Source organism: Pipistrellus hanaki (genome assembly GCF_964339955.1).
Source record: "Pipistrellus hanaki genome assembly, chromosome: 12".
NCBI classification, from domain to species: Eukaryota; Metazoa; Chordata; class Mammalia; order Chiroptera; family Vespertilionidae; genus Pipistrellus; species Pipistrellus hanaki.
Window position 1 is genome coordinate 23,495,412 of NC_140514.1, and position 19,838 is coordinate 23,515,249.

Sequence of the window (19,838 nt, forward strand, 5' to 3'; positions counted from 1 at the left end):
TGATTGGTACTTAATGCCAAGGACTTGATTTAGAAGTTTTCAAAAAGGATCTCAGAACTATTGCTCTGAATAAAGGACAAAGGAAAGCATTTATCTATAGACTACTATTTCCTCTTGGTCCAGTATGTCCTGATGGTCTTAACTCTCTGCTTCTGCCTCGCACACTGTGAGTGCCCAGTGAGTTCCTACTGGGTATCTTAGAGTGGTATGAAAGAATTCCCAGGATAGAGTGGTATACAAGGCTACTGGGTGCTGTTCAGTTGTACTTGCATTAAGCTGGTTGACATTTTGGTGGATCTGGGTGCCACAGCATTGGTGAAGAAGGTTTTCAAGTGGCATCTGAGAATTGTCTGACACACTGTTCCTCATCATTTCCCTCACTCCTGTGAGCTACTCAGAATCCTTCCAATACCTCCCTGCTCCCATTTACCTTTCCTGTGTGTGGCTCCCCAAGCCAGAATTGGCTGTGATTGCTTCAGTCTAAAGAACCTTCACTGGTACTCTCATCATTGTGAAAGATTGTGTCTTTTGGGGTTTATGGTTTTAGAGCAGACATTGGTGTCTTGTTCTCTGTATTTAAAGAGTCAGGGAATTCTTCCTATGGGCTCCCTGTGATGGTTCTTAAATATTTTGTTCCTAATTATCTATGTAGAACCCATCTTGGTCAATTCTACTTTTGATTATGTACTTCAGCCGCCCTTGAGATGATCTTCCAATGCTTTTTATTTGAGGACAGGGATTGTTAATATGCTATACCTAGTAACAGCAAATTTATTTATGTTCCTGAAATTTTGCCTTTTCTAAAATGTCATGTCAGTGCAATCAAATATTGTGAAATTTTTGAATCTGGCTTCTTTCACATATTATTTAGATATAATGCACTTGAGATTCTTCCATGTCATGGTGTGTATCAGTTCATTGCATTTTATTGTTGAGTAGAAGTCTATTGCATTGATATACCATAGATTATCCATTAACCTTCATTATAAAGGGCATATAGGTTGTTTCCACTTTTTGTGATTATAAGGGAAAAAAAGCCTTTTTAAACATTTGTATACTGTGGGAAGAGGGAGGGGAGGGAAGGAAAACATTTTTATTGGGTAAATAACTATGAGTGGGATTTCTGGCCAGTATGGTAAGTAAATGCTTAACTTTGTTAGAAACTGCCAAACTGCTCTCCAAAGTGGCTATACCATTTTGCTTTTCCACCAGCAATGTATGAGAGTTGTAGTTGTTCTATATATTTTGGTTATTTAAAAAAACTATCTTCTTTGAATATAAAAGTAATATCTATTTATTGTGAGACTTATGAAAAATATGGGAACATCTACAGAAGAAAGTAAAAATTATCTCTGGTTTCACTACTGAGAGATAGCTTCTGTTAACCTTTGGAGTTTGAAGAATAATTAGCTTCCATGGTTGCTCTCTATAACCTGTGTGATTCTACTCATTCCCAACAGAAACATTGCCATAACTAAATACCTTCTAGCTTGGCACAGTCCTACTCCACATTTGTTATTTAATCATAGCAGCCTTTTATTTTTAGATCTCTTCTCATGTGTCTATGCAACATTCCCTTAATGAAACATCAAAACAAGGATCATATTTAATATTTTCTGACAATCTATTAAATCTGTGTGCAGATTTGGAATGCATTATGTGTTCATAAAATATTGAGTTAATTGGTTGATGTTTCAAAGATGTTTCTTGCTTTTTTTCACCAAGAATGTATCAAAATCCTAGTTAACATACTTGTCAGGTATCACTGCTACTTGGAGTAATTAATCTTAAGCAGGCAGGGAGGTTTGGAGGTCAGGGATCAGGAGAACCAACATGCCAACTCTGGCATAAACTGGACACAAGCCATCTAATATCTCTGGACTGGAAAGGTTGTGGACTGAGTGATATCAAGTTAGACACCTCTGTGACCTGTTTCACATCCTGCCTGGTTTCCTGCCTCCTCAGTCTCACACTTTCATAACTGGGCCCATTTAACTTATACTCAGCTCAAACTTGGCTCTGTCTCCATGGAAACCAGGCACCTTAGCAATCAAGGGGAATTTAATGAGCCCAAGGGCAGGATTTTAAAGAGTTCATCCCTATTAGCCTGGATGCATATTCTGTTTTGACCTAGTATTCTGGTTTAATAACTGGGCCCTGGTCCTATTCTCAGGGTAAGTAGCAGAGCCTCAAATCTAGCAGTTCTGGTGCTTAGAGGATCTGGGTTCAAGTCCTAGCTATACCACTTTTTAAGATGTACGGCCTTAAGGGGATACCTGAAGACTTTAGCTCCTTCACCTTGTATCTAGGAGAATGATAAATTTATCTTATAGGAGAACTTAGCACCACATCCAAGGTCATGCTTCAACCTTATATTCCATTTGCCATAACAGACCTGTCTGATATCCATTTTCCCCTAGGAGCATGTCTTGCTTTTTCTTAGTTCTCTTGGGTACTGCAATGTGGTTTCTAGATCTGGTTCTTCATTGTCTCAGTGGGGCTTCCACGATGCCTGAGTGCTCTGGCTTGATATCTGCTGCCTGATGCTCCTTGTGTCTTCTTGGAACCACTGGAAGCCACAACTAAGTCTCCAAGATTCTTCCTGCCTCTTTCCTCTAATTTCTTCCTCTTTCTTCTGTTAACCTGCCTGGAGCCACCTTTTTTCTGTCTGATTCTATTTAGTCTCTGGGTCCTGATCAGATCATCACCTAGAGGTTTGTTGGCATCTCAAGGGCGATTACCGCAAAGACTTGACAAAATTGACAGTGATTTACACATTTAAAAAAACAAAAACAAAACATACAAGTGATACAAATTGATTGACTTTTCCTGTGATGACAAATGGCTGTCAAATAGTGTTAAAAGAGATATTTTCAATTTAGACATATTTTATTTGTATCTTTAAGTGAAAGGTGATGTATCAATGAGAAGGAATAAAATAGCATTTGAAAGAAATTTGTGGCATAGAAAGCATTTCAAAAAAATTCATGGAAATGGTTAATTTGTTGCTGAAAATAATTATTGTCATCATTTATGAACACATTTGCATATTTTTAAAAACAAGGAAATACAACTTTTAACCTATTTAAGTTTTTATTAGATTTTGCATACTTTCATGAGAATTATAAAAGTGCACATCTTGTGGGTTGTTGGTAAGAACATCTGATTGACATTAGGAAATACTAGCTAACTTTCATAAAAATATTTGCATAAAAGTTTAGGAGTTGAACACTAAGCACGAGTCAAGGATGTGGCTATAGACTTGCATTCTATTGGATCTACTTATTTCAGTGAAAATTTGTTCTCAGCTTTGACAGCCATTTAAATTTAATATTGATATAATTTGAATTGCTTTTCTCAGTATTAAACAAAGGATCCTATATCATAAAAGACTAGTATTTTATGTGTCTAGTTGTCTGGTTGTCTGATCAAGCATAATATGCTAATGATATGCTAAGACTGCTCAACTGCTCAACCACTGGCTATGACATGCACTGACTACCAGGGGGCAGATGCTCTGACTAGTAGGTTAGCTTGCTGCTGGGGTCCAGTCAATCGGGACTGAGTGAGATGGGCTAGACATGCCCTGGAGCTCTCCCACAGTCCTTTCCCAGCTGGCCACCCTCCTGAATCCCTCCTCAGCCCCGATCGTGCACCAGTGGGTCCCTTGGCCTGGCCTGCACCCTTTTACAACTAGGGTTGAGGTGCACCCCTCCCCCAACACCGAGTGCACAAATTATGTACACTGGGCCTCTAGTTAAAAAATAATGAAGCTCATCCTATGACATTATTTCTTTAAAGTATTGTTATTATAACAAATGTAGTGAAAGTAAAATAGGCTTTTTGTGCCATATAAAATGGCATATGAGGCAAGATGTAAATGTAAAAGCATATTATTTAATTCATTTGTATTTCATGCTTTACAGTATTATTTTGTGCACATTTTGTAATGCACACATTTATAATGCAATTGCATGTGCATCTGCCTTATTAAAAATACAGTTATTTTGGGGAAAATTTCTCTTTCTTTTTCTTTCTTTCTTTTTTTTTTTGCTGATGGAGTGAGAAATAAAGAAGACTATATTGTCCAGTGCATAGGATGTTTTGCTTGGGAAGATAAGCCTGAGATTCTGAAGGGCTGCCAGGAGGAAATGGTAATAGATTTGTGCTGTGCTGCTCTGGAAAGTAGGATTAATAATAACAATGGCCAACATTTATTGAACACTTCCTCTGCACCAGGCACCACACCATGCACTTAACATTGATTATTTTATTTAATCCTCCCCTCTACCTTAGGAGACAGGTATCATTACCATCCTCCTATCAGAGCAGAGAGGGCCCAGCTGAATGAGGTCAGGTATTTTTGGATGGCCCCCTTTAGATTACAACCTGGAGAGGTAAGGTCAGAGGCTCTGAAAAACTTCTATAGTTGTACAGAATACATTAGTCACAGGATGAGATCCCTACTCCTAGCCCAACCATTAACCTCTACACATACCATGTCTGGGTAAAAAGAAACCATGTTCTTTAATGGCCAACCAAATCAAAAGAAAATTGAACTGAAGATAAACCTTTGATAAAAGGTGTGTATTTTAATGTACAAAAGGAAGTTTGTGATGGGCTATTTTGCAGCTCTCACTATTGGTTATTTGTTCTTTCAGTTTGGAGCATCCTACAGGATCCCTTTGGGCTAGAGCAGATCTCGTGTATCAGGATGTTAAAGTCCTGATACTATAAGAGGTGCTACATTCCAGGTTTCTGGCATCTGGTTGCACAATTTTTTGAATATATATTTTATCGATTTTTTACGGAGAGGAAGAGAGACGGATAGAGAATTAGAAACATCGAGGAGAGGGAGTCATCGATCAACTGCCTCCTGCACATCTCCTACCTGGGATGTGCCTGCAACCATGATACATGCCCTTGACCAAAACTCAACCCGGGACCTTTCAGACCGCAGGCTGACGCTCTATCCACTGAGCCAAACTGGTTTCAGCAAGTGGTACTCTTTTGAGACCTTTCTGGATGCTGATGTAAGAATAACTTTAATCAAACTATTAATTCGTGGTAAGCAGTTTACTTTTAAATTACATAGGGGAGTTACAGAAGAGTTAAGATTTTAAACAGTTTGCACACCCTTCCCCAAACTCATTTCTAACATAAATTATTTAGAAAGCTACTTCTTAGGTATATTTCAATTTGGCCTGTGTAGGTGCTCACAGGTACCAAATGGCAAACGTGAATAAAGTGTCAACACTGTGCTCAGAACACTTGGTCTCCTTGCATATGTGTCATCCACACACTACTCCTCTCCAGCTATGTGGTGCTGAGAGCAGGACGAACTGGGTGGGGGTCAGACATTCCTGCCTTCAGTTCTTGGTTCTATCAACTACATAATCTCTGAGTTTCAAAAATCCTCATTTGTGAGTCAGGGAAAATACAGGCCTCACGGTTTTGGAAGACTGGAAGATGAGATGAATTGTGTGAATGAGATACCTAGTGTAGGGTCTGTCCTTTAGTAAGTAGATGCTCAGCAAGTACCATTTTCCCCTGCCCTTCTGCCCCAAGATCATTTCTTAAGCCCATTCTGAGAGTTTGGGCAATTCAGTCATCTCTAAACCTCAAGTTTCCCATTTGTAAAATGGAACCATCCATAAATATCTCACAGGGCTTTGAAAAGTCTACATAAGTTAATACAAAGTGAAAGTACTTCCTAAATTATGATTCTGTTCCCCAGCCCTACATCACCCAGCAATGACCTAGAGCGATTAGCAGGGCTTGCACTCATTTGCTGTCTTGAATTTTTAAAGTTCTCCCACTCTGACTCATCTCCTCCCTTTCTTGGTTTGAAGGACATAGGGTCATTCTTTTTTCTCTCCACTCAAGCTTGGTTCCTTGCTTATAAGTTCTCACAGACAGGGGCAGGACTGGGACCTGAGTGTGTGGCTCTCCTATAAGGAGAAGAGCTTCTCCTGATGTCCTGCTCAGTGACTCTGTGTTCTGATGGCTGCTATGGTTTGGCTCTTGTCTAAGAAAACTGTGCTGGATGAGCTTTGTGAGAGAGGCTGCTGCCTAATTTCTTCCCATGTCTCCCAAACATCCTGCTCCCTCTTCCTACCACTACTATTTTTGAATCCCAAACTCATGGCCTCTAGAACTAGACATTATTTGTGGGGTGTTTGAGCTCATGATTAAACGGCAGCAGATTGCATAATATCTGCTGGAGAGGAAAATTCTCTTCCTTGGAGCATTTGTCGCTGCAGTATTCACATGCTGTAATGCCCCAAGATATTTCTCTAAAAACAGCAGCTGCTACCCTCCACCACCCAAACAGAAAGGTTCCACTCCGACACGTTCCCATTGAGGGCCCTCTGTGTGGGGGCTCACCTGTGGCAGACCCTGTACTCTGACATGGCCTTTGCTCTAGATTAGAGGTCAGTGGAATCAGGTGTTGACATCTGTCACTTCATTGCCCCCAGTCCTGAGCCAGTTTGGACTGCATTCCTCCTGCAGCCGGGCCATGGAGAAGACAGAACACATCTTCCCAGATGGACAGGCTGACTCTGGGAATATCAGGCCAGAATACACTTGTGTTCACACCCATTATGAAGGGTAAAGCAGATGAGATGAATGCAGACAAAGAGGAAAATAATGGGTCCCTCAAAAAGTGTGGCAGAGATCTAGATCACAGCCAAAATTCTCTGGAAGAAAAAAATGAATATTTTGTGTGTGTGTGTGTGTGTGTGTGTGTGTGTGTGTGTGTCTGGCACTGGGGATATAGAGATGAAGAAAACCTGGTCATGACCCTGGTGTGGCAAAAATCTGGTAATTGCAGTTGACACCCTCCCCCCTCTCATTGACCAGCCTACCCCTGCTGCCCACTGTACTTCCCAGCCTCCTCTGGCCCATCTCTGCTTCAGGGTCTGCCTTCATCGGTACAGAGATGTGGCTGATAGTTCCTGTATTCACTCTAAATCTTAGTGTGTGGCCTCTCCCAGGGATAACTGCAAATCTAAAAGGGCCTGTAAGGACAATAATGCCACATAAAACTCCCAACATGGAGGCTGCAGAGGTGGAAGAAGCAACATGGGGGCTGTGATTCTCCTGATGCCCCTTCAGATCCTGCTCATTAAGCTGTCTTCCCTCCTGCCTGTACCTGAGGCCGGCGCCCAGGATTTGTGATTTGCCTTTCCAGTGCCAACAGGGGCTGTCTGCCTCCTAAGCCTCACCTCCACATGCGGGGCCTCTCAGGCCCTGATGGGGCTGTCTGTGCTCATCGTGGGGGACCGAAGTAGCAGGGGTTCATCCTACCATTCCTTTAGCTCTAGGAGTTGAACTTTGGAGAATAATTGATAGGTGGTTTAATGTGCCCATAGGATCTCAGCTATAATCCTGGAGAGGAGCCTGATCTGGGAAATAGTGATCTACAAGATGCTGGTTCCTCCTGTCTCATGGAAGGCCTTTCTCCTTCCATACTGAGTCTGAATATGCTGGACAGACAATGACACTGGGAGTCACAGGTTGATGAAGATGACAATTAGGCACCAAGGCTTAAAAAGATCATTGAGGATGTAGAGTTCATTTCCTCATCTGACTAACCTCATGAAACATATTCTGTTATTTCCTTTTTGCAGATGAAGAAACTGAGACTGAAAGGGATTATTTCATCATTGTCTGGGGGTGATACTAGTAATGAGGAAGAAATTGGGCTGATTTTACACAGCTAATCTGAGACTCCTTTCCCTCTGAGCCTTCTCTAGACTTGTTCTGTTGAAGACAGAGACAGATCTTATTTTAAAATAATTGAGCTGAGGATACACCTACCTCATAAGAAGGTGTATCCTGGGAAAATATAATTTGGAGACTCTGCAGGTGGGTGGAGTAGATGGTTACCTATACACTATGTAAGTGGCTCCTGTAGGGACTTTTCTCTCTCTGAGCCCCCTTGCCTGGGAGTCTATCATGATCATTTCTTGGGCTTAGCATTGCCTTTTACAGGCTTCTTTTTTAAAAAAATACAAAATCTCCTGAAAGAATATCGAGTCCTAAACATATTGATGTGAGTTAATGGATCAAATAATTATCTTGTAGATGGAAAGGACCTGGTCTTCTTGCAGGAGATGGCACACGGGGCAGATTAGAAGAACAAGGAGGAGAGGTTACTGGCATAAAAATGTCACCTTCTTTCAGATCAGGCCCTCTGACAAGAGGAGGTCCTACCCTCCTTGAACTGACATGCTCAGGCTAAAATCTCATCCTGAACTTTAGTGTTCTAGAAGGAAAATCTGGCCGTATTTTCCTGGAGTTGACAATGGCAGGCAAAGTTGGCTGTGCTAGATAGATTCCTGATAAAAGAAGCAATTGTGTAATTTCCATTGTGCCCTAACATCCTCGTAGTCATGACAACATGTTTAGTTAGTTATAATGCTGACAACCAGGGAGATGGCTAATAATTTCTTCCCAATAATCACAGTCCCTGTGTAAGATGACTTCTGGCCAAGACTGAGTGCTCTCTGCAGAATGATTTTGTGTGGAAAGCACTGAGATTTATGAGATATGAGTGGGCAAAAATCACTGCAGTCACTTGGTCCATGTCTGACATAAAGGTGAATTATACACCAGTAGTAGTTGTGTCCCCCATTACCTTCCTATTTCTCCAGATGCCACCATTAAGGTACCCCTGGATTATGGCCACTTCCCCTTAGCAGGACTCCCTTGAGTGTGTCTATACCCTGCCAAGAGTCAATCCACAGCCCAAGTCACTGTCATCTTGCCACTCTTCTACTCAAGAATCTCTATGGCTTACTCTTTCCTACTGCATTAGACCTAACTCCTCTGCCTTAATCTTTTTCCAGTCTTACCAAACCCAATCGTCTTTCTCTTCAGTGCACACCTTTAAAAAATATTTATTGTTGAAAGCACTACACATGTCTCATTTTTATCCCCTCCAGCCTGCCCCCAGCCCAGGCCTTCACCACCCTATTGTCTCTGTCCCTGAGTTATGCATATATGCATACCTTTTCAGTTGGGATCCAGTTTCTCCCCATCCTCTGCCATTCCATAATGGTTCTTTCACATTTTTTTTTATTCAACTATTTTTTTTTCCACAGGAAGTTTCTCCTTTACTGTCTTTTTAAATTTTGCATATCCTTCAAATTGCAGCTAAGTTCACTTTATTCCCAAGAAGTTTTCCCTGATGAGTCAAGCCCAAGGTCCTGGGTCAGTACTCTTGTCTATTACCAGTGCCACACAGCTCTACAGATGTGTTATTATTTTCAGGGGTTAATGGTTAATAGTTTCCCCCCCCCAGAAGACTGAGCTCCTTGAGGTGAGCTAGAGCTATCTACAGATGTCTGCTGTATCTCTCACAAGGTCTTCCATCCTTTCTCAACCACCCTTTCTGAGGAATCACTCTCCAATTTCTTTGCTTTATTTTTCATTATACCATTTTTCCACATGACATTATCAAGCATTGTTTATCTCATCAAACAATAAGCTCCATATGGGTAGGGGTTCATTTGCCTTGTCATCTTTTGTACACCCAACATCCACAACAAAGTCCCGGAAGTACTATGACTTCAATAAATGAATGTTGACTGAACAAATGAGTTTGCATTCATTGGCCAATTCACACCCAAAATAATGGAGAAATGGGAAGGCAGCAACCTTTCCACTGTGTGTGGCTGCCATAACATGTAAAATTGAACTCCAGTATATATCCTTTCCAAGGCACCATAGAAAGTGTTGCTGACTATCTAATGTTTGAGAGTAATACAGTCTATAGGGGCACTGCGCATTCCTTTCAGAAGAGCCCACTAACCAGGGACCACAGGCAAGGCAAGCTTACTTCTATAAAATGCATATATTCTCTTACTGTGCTGCTTACTCTTTGGATTGCTGTGAGGTTCAAATGCAGTGAAGTATGATTTAAAAAAAGCATTAAGTTGTAAATCAACATAAATATGGGAAGCATTAGCCAACCAGCTGGCAGTGTGAAGAACTGAACTTTATTTTGATGGAGATGGTAAGAGAGATTATGATCACATGGTTGGAAATAACAGTACAGGGAAGTTAGGAGCCCTCCATTAGAACTCTGCAGGATAATGTACTGTTGTTTGTTGGAAGGATGTTTATGGATATCTCAGGAGTTCAGTAAGAAGGATGCCTTTGTCCTTAGAAAAATACAAATTATGTATTTCCATGTTTGAATGCTGATCAGTGTATTCTATCCAAAAGAAACAGTTGAAGAGGCCTTCAATAAATATTGGAAAGGGAAGGAGATACCACCACCATCACCATGATTATAGTTATTGAATTAATCCTTATATCAGTCTCAAAAGGTAGGTATTATTCCTTTGAGAAGAGGAGGGAACTAAGGTACAGAGATGAAGTTCCTTACAGGGGCTCCCTTAGCTAATTAATCATAGTACCAGGAATTGAATAAGAATTGCTAACATTTACTGAGAATTTTCTAAATGTCAGTCATTCTTCCAAGTATTTCACTTAATGCAATCCATGGAAGCAGATAACACTATTTCCAAGTTAAAGAAAGTAAGACTGAGACTTAGAGAAGTTAAGTCACACAACTAGCAAGGGCAGAAGCTGAAACCTGGCCCAGACAAGTGGCAGTGAAACCTGTGTGCTTCCTTGCTACTGTATACTACCGCCCCAGTCCCTGCCCTTTGTGCCTTTGCCATGCAATGTCCAACAAATGCTTTTATAACAAGAAAAGCTACGTTTTGTTTTTTTAAAATATATTTTTATTGATTTTAGAGAGGAAGGGAGAGGGATAGAGAGATAGAAACATCAATGAAGAGAGAGAATCACTAATTGGCTGCCTCCTGCACACCGTCTACTGGGGATCAAGCTCCCAACCCAGGCATGTGCCCTTGGCCAGTATTGAACCCAGGACCTTTCAGTCCACAGGCCTACACTCTATCCACTGAGCCAAACTGGCTAGGCCTAAAAGCTACTTTCATTATCCCTACAAATCAAATGAAAGAGAGGAATGAAGGAAAGACAGGAATTTAGGGGTAGGAAAGAAATAGCCTGAGTTGCTGAGGCGAATCCCAGTGAAAGAATCTCCAGGAATTATCCCAAACTGGAGAAAGCAGAGGGCGTGATTGCCCTTAGCAGATATCCTAAGGAGGTCTGACAGGCCCACATGTGAATGGAAGGTGGTCATCAGTAAGATGGGGCCTACCAATGTGTGTGAAGGGTTTGCTCAAATGGGATTATAGTTTATTGAGTAGCAAAAAGCAACATCCAGCTGCCTGAGAATTACATTGACAGGATGCAAAGGCAAGAGAATATTGTGTGAACCTTGTTTATAGATCAGCAGGTAATATTTCATAAACAAAAGGTCAACTCCAGGAAGGTGGAGTGATAAGAGAGAAACATTGCCTGCAAGTACAATACTGATATAAAAAAAAATCCACCCAGGTGAATTCTTTGATGTATATTCTTTTAGTCAAAGTACATTTCTTTATTCATGAGTGTTTTCCCTAACCACTTTGGGTTCCTCAGTGAAATATGAAGGCAGAGATGAAAAATACTGATTTCTGGTTGTCTTAAATGCTGCGCCATAAAATAATCAACATCAAATGGAAGAAAAACATTTCTCAGTGTGTGTGTGCGCACAGCAATTAGGATGCTCAAGTCAAATGACAACTCACCCTTACCCCTTCTAATTTCCTGCTTTGATGGCTGTGATTATAAACATTCATCCTGGCTTAAGGCAATAAACAACTACTCAGTCCTACAGGTCCCTCTGATTTCTTCATCCATTTTGTGTGTGTTTTTCTTTTCTTTAGCAAGTATTTCATCATCCAAAAGAATATCTGAAATCGTTGCTGTCTACCTCTGCCTGGTTGCTGGATGGTAATGTTGTTTATGACTTCTGCTCAGATACTAAGTGTGGAAGGAAGCTTAACTGGGCTTTGTTTCCATTATATAAGCTTTCAGATTAAAGGACCAAACATGAATTTAGGTGATTCCTCATTACGGTTGGGAAAATATTTCTGAATCTTGAATAGATATATTGCTAATGGAAATGTCTTTGGATTCTTAAGGTCACTGGATGCCACATTCTGGGGAGGAGCGTGCAGGTGGGGAAGGCCCAGGGGCAATAAGTGAAAAAGGCTTAAGATGAACAATCCTTTGTCTCAGCTTCCTGATGCAGATTTGCATGGAAGTGGATGTGACAGACTTTTGGACTCTGTAGAATTATGTAAGGATATTTTTTTCCAGAGCATTCATGGAAGATCCTTTGACAATGACAGAACTCCAAACTGCTTACCAACTCTTTTCTTTTCCCAGTTAGAAAGCTCATTTTAAATACACCGTGAACAGTATTCTCCTCTCAGGCAAGGATGGAGCTGGAGTCGGTCACCTCCAGCTTTGTCTGAACATGATAGGGAGCCAGATGGGGATGGGGACTACTCAACACCTTAAGGTGAGAAAAGGACACCAAGGAGAGGCTGGACGTGATGACAGATGACACAGATTTCAGCCTCTTCCAGAGTCAAAGTCATAACTTTGTCCTCTGAGTTCTGCCAGTTTCCTTTTCTTCTATGCCCACATCTCCCTAGCTCCTCCCCAAACCCCAGCCCCTAGAGTAAAGGCCCAGGGTCCTTGTTAATAAGAATGAATGGTGCTGACCACAAGTGGGAGCCAATGTTGGGGCCAAATTATGCATCAATGAATCTTTTTAAAATTTTTATTTTGCAATGATTCTTTTTTTTTTTTTGCACTGATTCTTTTTTTTAATTTTTTTTTTATTCCTCACCTAAGAATATGTTTTTTATTGAGGGGGGGAGAAAGAGAAAGAGAGAAAGAGAGAAAGAGAGAAAAGAGAGGGAGAGGGAGAGAGAGAGAGAGAGAGAGAGAGAGAGAGAGAGAGAGAGAGAGAGAGAGAGAGAGAGATCAGGCCTCCTATAGACACCTTGATTGGGGATTGAACCTGCAACTAGGTATGTGACCTGGCCAGGAACTGAACCCACAGCCTTTTGTGGATGGGAAAACACTCCAATAAACTGAGCCACCTGGCCAAGACTGCAGTGATTCTTCATCTCTTTATTCATCTGCTCCCACTCTACCATTTTTATTGTTATTCATGCTATTTTAACCGGTATCAGTTAAAAATGTGAATTGACCCTTTACCGGTTAAAAATGAGTATTTTGTAATAAAAGAAAACATGATAATTTCAAGAGAAACATCAAAAGTGCTTTATTCAAAGTAATGACCAATGATAGCTACACATTCCTCCATCTTTCAGGCAATTTGTGAATACTGTCCCAATAGAACTTTTCTTGTTTTGAGGCAGACCATTCAGAGACCCAATTTTCCATTTCTTAGTACATTTTGAAGTGCTGCTCAGAAAGTGCGTGTGCCATTGATCAGAACATAATCTGAAGAAGCAAAGTCTGGTGAATATGGTGGGTGGGTTAATACTTACCAGGCAAGATCTTTTAATGTGTCTTTAACTGGTTTTGAAGTGGTATGGTGTGTCATCATGAAGCAAAATTACTTTGCTGTGTCTTCTGGCCCATTCTGGTGGTTTTATGACCAAAGTGTGGTTTAAATTGATTATTTGTTGTTGGTAGTGATTCCTATTAATGGTTCACCTGGTTTTAGAAGTTCATAATACACCACACCTTCCTGATCTCACCAAATGCAGACCATTGTCTTCTTTCAGAAGCTGTTTGGCCTTGCAGTTGATGTTGATGGTTGACCTGGATCAACCCATGATTTTGTGCATCTGGGATTCCCAAATAAATCAACTTTTAATCTTCAGTCACAATTTTATGCAAAAAACTTTCTTTCATGCCATTGAAGCAACATTTTACTGATGATTTCTTGGTTTTCCATTTGTCTTTTGTTCAGTTGATGTGGCACCCATTTCCTTCCTTTAAAATCTTTCCCTTTGCTTGTACATGATCAGAAATTGTTTGCTGAGCAACGTTTAATCTTTCTGCAAATTGTTTTTCAGTTTGACATGCATCTTCATACAATAATGCTTGTAATTGTTAGTCTTCAAACTTTTTTAGTTGACCTGGATGTTCTTTATCTTTCACATTGAAATCATCACCTTTAAAGTGTTTAAACCAGCGTTCATAAGTATCTTGAAATAGAACATATTCACCATAAGCTTCCCAAAGTATACAATAACTTTCAGCAGCACTTTTCTTCCCAATAAAGTAATGAATTAAAACTTCCCTCAAATGCTCTTTTTTTGGCATGAAATTCGACATTTTCAAGTGTAAAAATATCTATGATGTTAAAAAACCTTAAGAAAATTAGCATATGAAGTTTTGAAGATTGCTGTCAATACAACAAAATAGCATACATATCAAATCGCATATATATCAACATATATGTAACTCAATCTATTGGGAAAAAATCTGCATTATTAACATATATATATATGTTAATAATGCAGATTTAATTTTAAAAAATTAAAATATATATATATATATATATATATATATATATATATATTATTTTTTTATTTTTAATTTTTTTTATACTGCTCAGGCATATCCCAAAGTTCTCATTTTGAACTCATTGGAAACACTCTAGGTAAAAACTGAAGGACTTAGCTTTTCAACACTTAACTAATCAACACTTACAGAAATTTTCCTAAGGATGGACTCATAGACTTCGGTTGATCAAAAATAATCATTTTATAAATAACAGTATATTTTAAAATGTCTTTTGAGCACTTTTTAGTATTAAATATTTTGTAAAAAATATATTTTATATATATATATACATCTCACTCGAGGCTCATGAGAGCCGCGTACATCCCAGAAGTGCAGTGACTGGCCTAAGAGTAAGTGATGGGGTCAGGATAAAGTCCTAGATTTTCTGAGTCTAAGACCCATACCTTATTTGTTAATCCACATTTCCTCCACTTCTGTGCCTAACCTCAGCTAGCCTCTGCAGAGAGTACAGCAAAGTCCATTTAAGGAGCCAAAACTCCCAACTCTGAAACTAGAAGTGACCATAACCCTAACTCTGAGCAGGACTGCCTACATAATTTATGGGGTTAAATGTAACATGAAAATGCAGGCCCCCTTGTTCAGAAATGTTTAAATATTTCAAGACAAAGCAGCAGAGAACTAAACCTAGTCTGAGGTTCTCAGAGTGTGGGGCCCTTTTGAAAACAGGGCCCTATGTAACCGCACAGGTTGTGTGCCAACAAAGCCCATCCTCCCACTGACATTACCTCAGAAGTGGTTGACCTTGTTTTTTCCCCCCTCAGATCCAGGGAAAATTGTTTATTCCTTCTGTGAAATTGTTTATTCCTTCAGTCAGTCTCCATTCAGAGATCTATGGCACATAATGGCCTAATTTTCCTTATTTGTTCTTGTAATAACTGAAGCTACTAACCCCAGTTTCTATAGATCAAAATTTTGGGCCATAACATCAATAGTAGCTAATATGTATTGAGCATTTATTATGTGACAGATACCGTGCAAAACTTTGTATGTGCTTAAAATTGATTGCGAACATGGCCTCAATTCTGTATCATTCCCTGTGTCCTCATACCTGGTGTTGTGACTTCAGCTTTTCCCACCAAGAAGAAGAGTCTGTTTCTGCCCCTCTCGAACCTGGGCTGGTCTTAAATTTCTTTGGCTAATAAAATTCACCAGAAGAGATGGTGTGCTAGTTCAGGGGTTATGTCTCAAGAGGCTTGAAAGATTTAGCTCTCTCTCCTGGAATCCTAGGCTGCCATGAGGATAAGCCTGTGCTAGCCTGCTGGAAATGAGCACCACTCAGAGGACAGCTGTCTTTTCAACTGAGACCATCCAGGTCAGCCAGCCTCCTGCTGACCTGCCAACTATCTGCAGATGCATGAGTGAGCTAAGCTGAGGTCAGGAAAATGAGAGTCCTGTCAGCAGCACCATTCCTCTGATCAACTTACAGGTGAGAAAGGATAAATAGTTGTTGCTTTACAACTCTTTCTTATAGGGTTGTTGGTTATGCATCATGATTATTTAATAAGTAACAGATTTATTATTTCTATTCTCTCAACAAGGAAATAAGCTTGTCTGAGATACATAAGGCAACTAGAAAAAGTTTGTTCCATTGCCCAAATTCTTGTCTGTTATTTTGTGGGGCCACGTCATAGCATCAAGGGCTCTGTCAAGCCCTTGGCTAATTTATAAGCCACTTAAGTAGAAGAAATAGTATTTTTGCTGATGGGGGCAAGCCCAGGGGATGGAACTCAAACGCCAGGAATCTCTCTGCTGATCAATACCATGTCTATTATTAACCAAAACTTACAAAATCAAACACTGAAACCTGTCAAAGAAAAAAAAAAGCATATATGCAGAACAGAGGAGATGATGTCTTTGAGGTCAAGGTTGCAAACTAAATGCTAGCAGAAGTTTTGGCTGCATTGCATTAACACTAAATTAAGACTGAGTTCTGCAAGAGGTCTGTGTGACAGTCCCATTAATGCAAATGGCATTTCTTGTGATGTCTGTTTTAGTAAATGAAAACAAAATGCAATTATATTAGTGAAATTCACTCATTAAACTCAACTAAAGTTCACCAGCCAGTGTCTCTCCACTTCTGCCTCACATCTATGATAAAAAGCAACTGCTTCCCAGAGTAGGAAGTGGACATTTTGCTAAAATAGGATTACACACACTTTGATCATAGAGGGGGCACCAGAATACAGGAATTCTTACAAATATCGGAGGTTGGGCAGGTTCTGGAAGGCATCAGGGTCGATGTACAGCAGATTGTTGGCCTTTTCAATTCTTCTGTAAAAGAACACGAACATAATCTCAACAGTAAGGAATACTATAGTATTTTTCACATTATGCAGTATATACCAATGTCATCCATCCATCCATCCATCCATCCATCCATCCATCCATCCATCCATTCATCCATCCATCCATCCATCCATCCATCCATCCATTTATCCATCTATTGTTTCAATAAAAATTGAGCATGCATGCAGTGCCTTTTACCATGCTAACCCACACAAACTAAATATGAACTCTGTCCTGTTTAACTCTCATCACCAAAGTCTTCCTTAGTCTGTCTGTCAGAGGCAAATAAAGCCCTGGCTGGGTGGGTCGTTTTCACCCTGAGCACCGCTGAGTCTTTTACTAGTAAGGATCTCCCAGGGTGTGAGGATGGTAAGAAGATAGGGATGAGACCAATATGGGGAATAGAGCTTTTGTATGGTCAGCCAACAAAGGATAAGGGGATGGAAAACAACGAAATAGGGTGGAGAACAAAAGAGTGAAGAGGCAAAGGAAGACAAAGGTTGGGGCAAACAGTGGGCATCTCAGACATTTCTAAAGTGTCTGCTAGCCTATGATTCTCTGGCTTTAACCCTGAAACCCCAGCAGACAGTAGCTGGGGATATGCCAGTGATTCTCTTCCTACTATAGACTGTGGCTGCTCCCTTGCGGCTGGTGGGAGGTGGTGACTTCTCCAGGTTGCCCTGTGCCATGTCCTGATCAATAGTTTGAAGGTGAGCATGTTCGCATTTGTATTCCAACAGAGAAGCTGCCATTTCCTTATCTTGATGAATCAATACATATTTGCAGAGATGCTCTGTGTTAATGACTTCCTCCCTGTTTCATTAGTTTTTATATTGTAGTAACATGTAGCTATCCAGATCCAAGTACCAGGTAATTGATCATTTTAAGTACAGTCAGTACTACATGGGGGTGAGCACCTCTCCATGCAGGAAAGGTGCCTCATTAGCTCTACTGCCCATTGCATAGGGGGACGTCTGCTTGACTCTGCTCAGAGGGCTGGCTGCTCTGGGGTTCATTTCTTTATTTCCTGTGGGTTCTAAGACTCTGGTCATGTCTCCTTTTCCCACTAGGGGAAGGAGAGGCCAAGCAGAGAGAGGAGAAAGGATGGAGCAGGAGAGAAATGGGAAGAGGAAGGGAAGGCACAGTTGCAGAGGATTAATGACAACGGGGGAGAAAGAGGGTGGGGGACTGGGTGGGTGGTAGGAAGGAAAAGGGAAGGAGAGTCTGCCAAAATGGACAGACTGAGTGTCTGTATTTCCTAAACAAAGTTGTGTGTGTGTGTGTGTGTGTGTGTGTGTGTGTTGTTTGTGTATTACAAGCTGGTCATTAGAGACCATATATATCTATATATCTATATGTCTATTTCCTACTGATACTTGGCAAATACTTGATATATTTTAAGTTTTAAAAAGATTCAAGAGTTGAGAGATTTATATTCAAGTTCTTATACTGCTGTGGCTTTTGCTGGGTGATGATAGGCAAGCCTTATAACTTCTCTGTGCCTTTCATCACTCATCTGTAAAATTAGAAGAGTGATTCATTTGCTCTCTTAAATGTGTTTCATGGAGATTTTGTGAGATGTTAATGTATGTGCCACAGAAGAAACCTTTGCAGTGACATTAGTTGAGAGCCATTTAATATAATATGTTTCTTGGAGATTCCAAGTATATATCCTCATATTATAGGTTTTGAGAAGTTTTTCTATAGTAAGCAAATTTAGATTGATTTTCCCAATCTTATTTGACCATATAATTTCCCACTCTTTTTTAAACACAAAAAATTCCTGAGTGTTTAATGATATACAACCTACTTTGGAAAATTCTGAACTAGACCATTTCTAAAGTGTCTGCTAGCCTATGATTCTATGAAGTAATTTATAATCATTATATGAAACAGAAGTGGATCTGTGTGAGTACTGACATATTGTAACCTAGAATGTCAACAAGAGAAAGGAAATTTGATTGGAAGAGAAAGGAAATTTGATTGGAAGAGTAAGAGAAACAAGAATCATTGAAACACTCATGCCAGTTGATGTGTTAGATCTAATTACATTTATCACAGTGATATTATGAGGCATGCAATTATATTGTTCCCATTTTATAAATAAGAAAACTAAGGCTCAAAATGATTTTGTATCTTGGCCAAAGTTTTTTTTTGTGATTATATGGCATAGGCAAGTATTCAGACGAGCACTACTCATCTTCAACTACATCATGTGAGACTAATTTTGAGTTTTGACTATGGAATGACTTTAAATAAAAGGATGAGGTGGAGATACTTGCTGGCAGTCTCAGAACCAATTTCTTGGGTTTATTATGCAAACAACTCTGGGAGTAGGGGAAATCGGGTACAACTAGGTTCTGGACTAATGCCTGGATATCAGGCTGAGTTCCCTTTGGGCTGACTTTCATCTTAAAATGAAATTGCAGGGATATGAGGACAGAGCAGAGCTGGGAATAGAAGCAGACTTTCAGGTGATTGTCAAGAACAATCATGAGCAAACCCCATAGTTTCTTGCTTACATTTCATGTAATTTGGGCAGATTGGAGAACACATTCGCCTCTATCACTTCCAAGACATCATTCTGTGAGATCTCTCTGTGAAGAAAGATGTATAATTCAAGTCAGTTCAATTATACTCCATAAATGGACTCAGTGCTTAGCAGAGAGGCTGGTGGTTAGGATGATTCATGAGACTCACAAAACACTTTTCTGCCCTCCATGAAGTCAGCTGTAATAAAGCAAATTTATTAGATGCTAATATTTGCAAAACAATGGGAGAACAAACCCAAGGCGATGCCTCACTTTACAGGCTTTTCAATCAATAGATGTAGAGACTGAGTCTGCAGAGGGAAAAAGACTTGCTTACAGATATTTAGGGAACGTGTAGGCTGAGAGCAAACTTTAAGTTCCCTCCACTGGGAGTTGGTAACTTTTTCTACAAGGCCAGAAAGTAAATATTTTTTGGTTCAGCAGACCATTTGGTCTAAGTTGCAACTACTCAACTGATAATTTAGGGCAAAAGTAGCCATAGATAACATGTAAATG

General features: G+C 40.1%; 1 protein-coding gene across 1 annotated transcript in view; it reads right to left on the reverse strand.

Moving 5' to 3' along the window:
* FSHR (follicle stimulating hormone receptor) overlaps positions 1 to 19,838 on the reverse strand; it is a gene marked incomplete at both ends in the record, with an annotated part of 119,357 nt that overhangs the window by 18,891 nt on the left and 80,628 nt on the right. The window contains 2 exons of the mRNA XM_084901011.1: positions 16,702 to 16,776; positions 19,314 to 19,388. Of these exons, the coding sequence (XP_084757137.1) occupies positions 16,702 to 16,776; positions 19,314 to 19,388 (150 nt within the window). The remainder of the gene's footprint in view (positions 1 to 16,701; positions 16,777 to 19,313; positions 19,389 to 19,838) is intronic.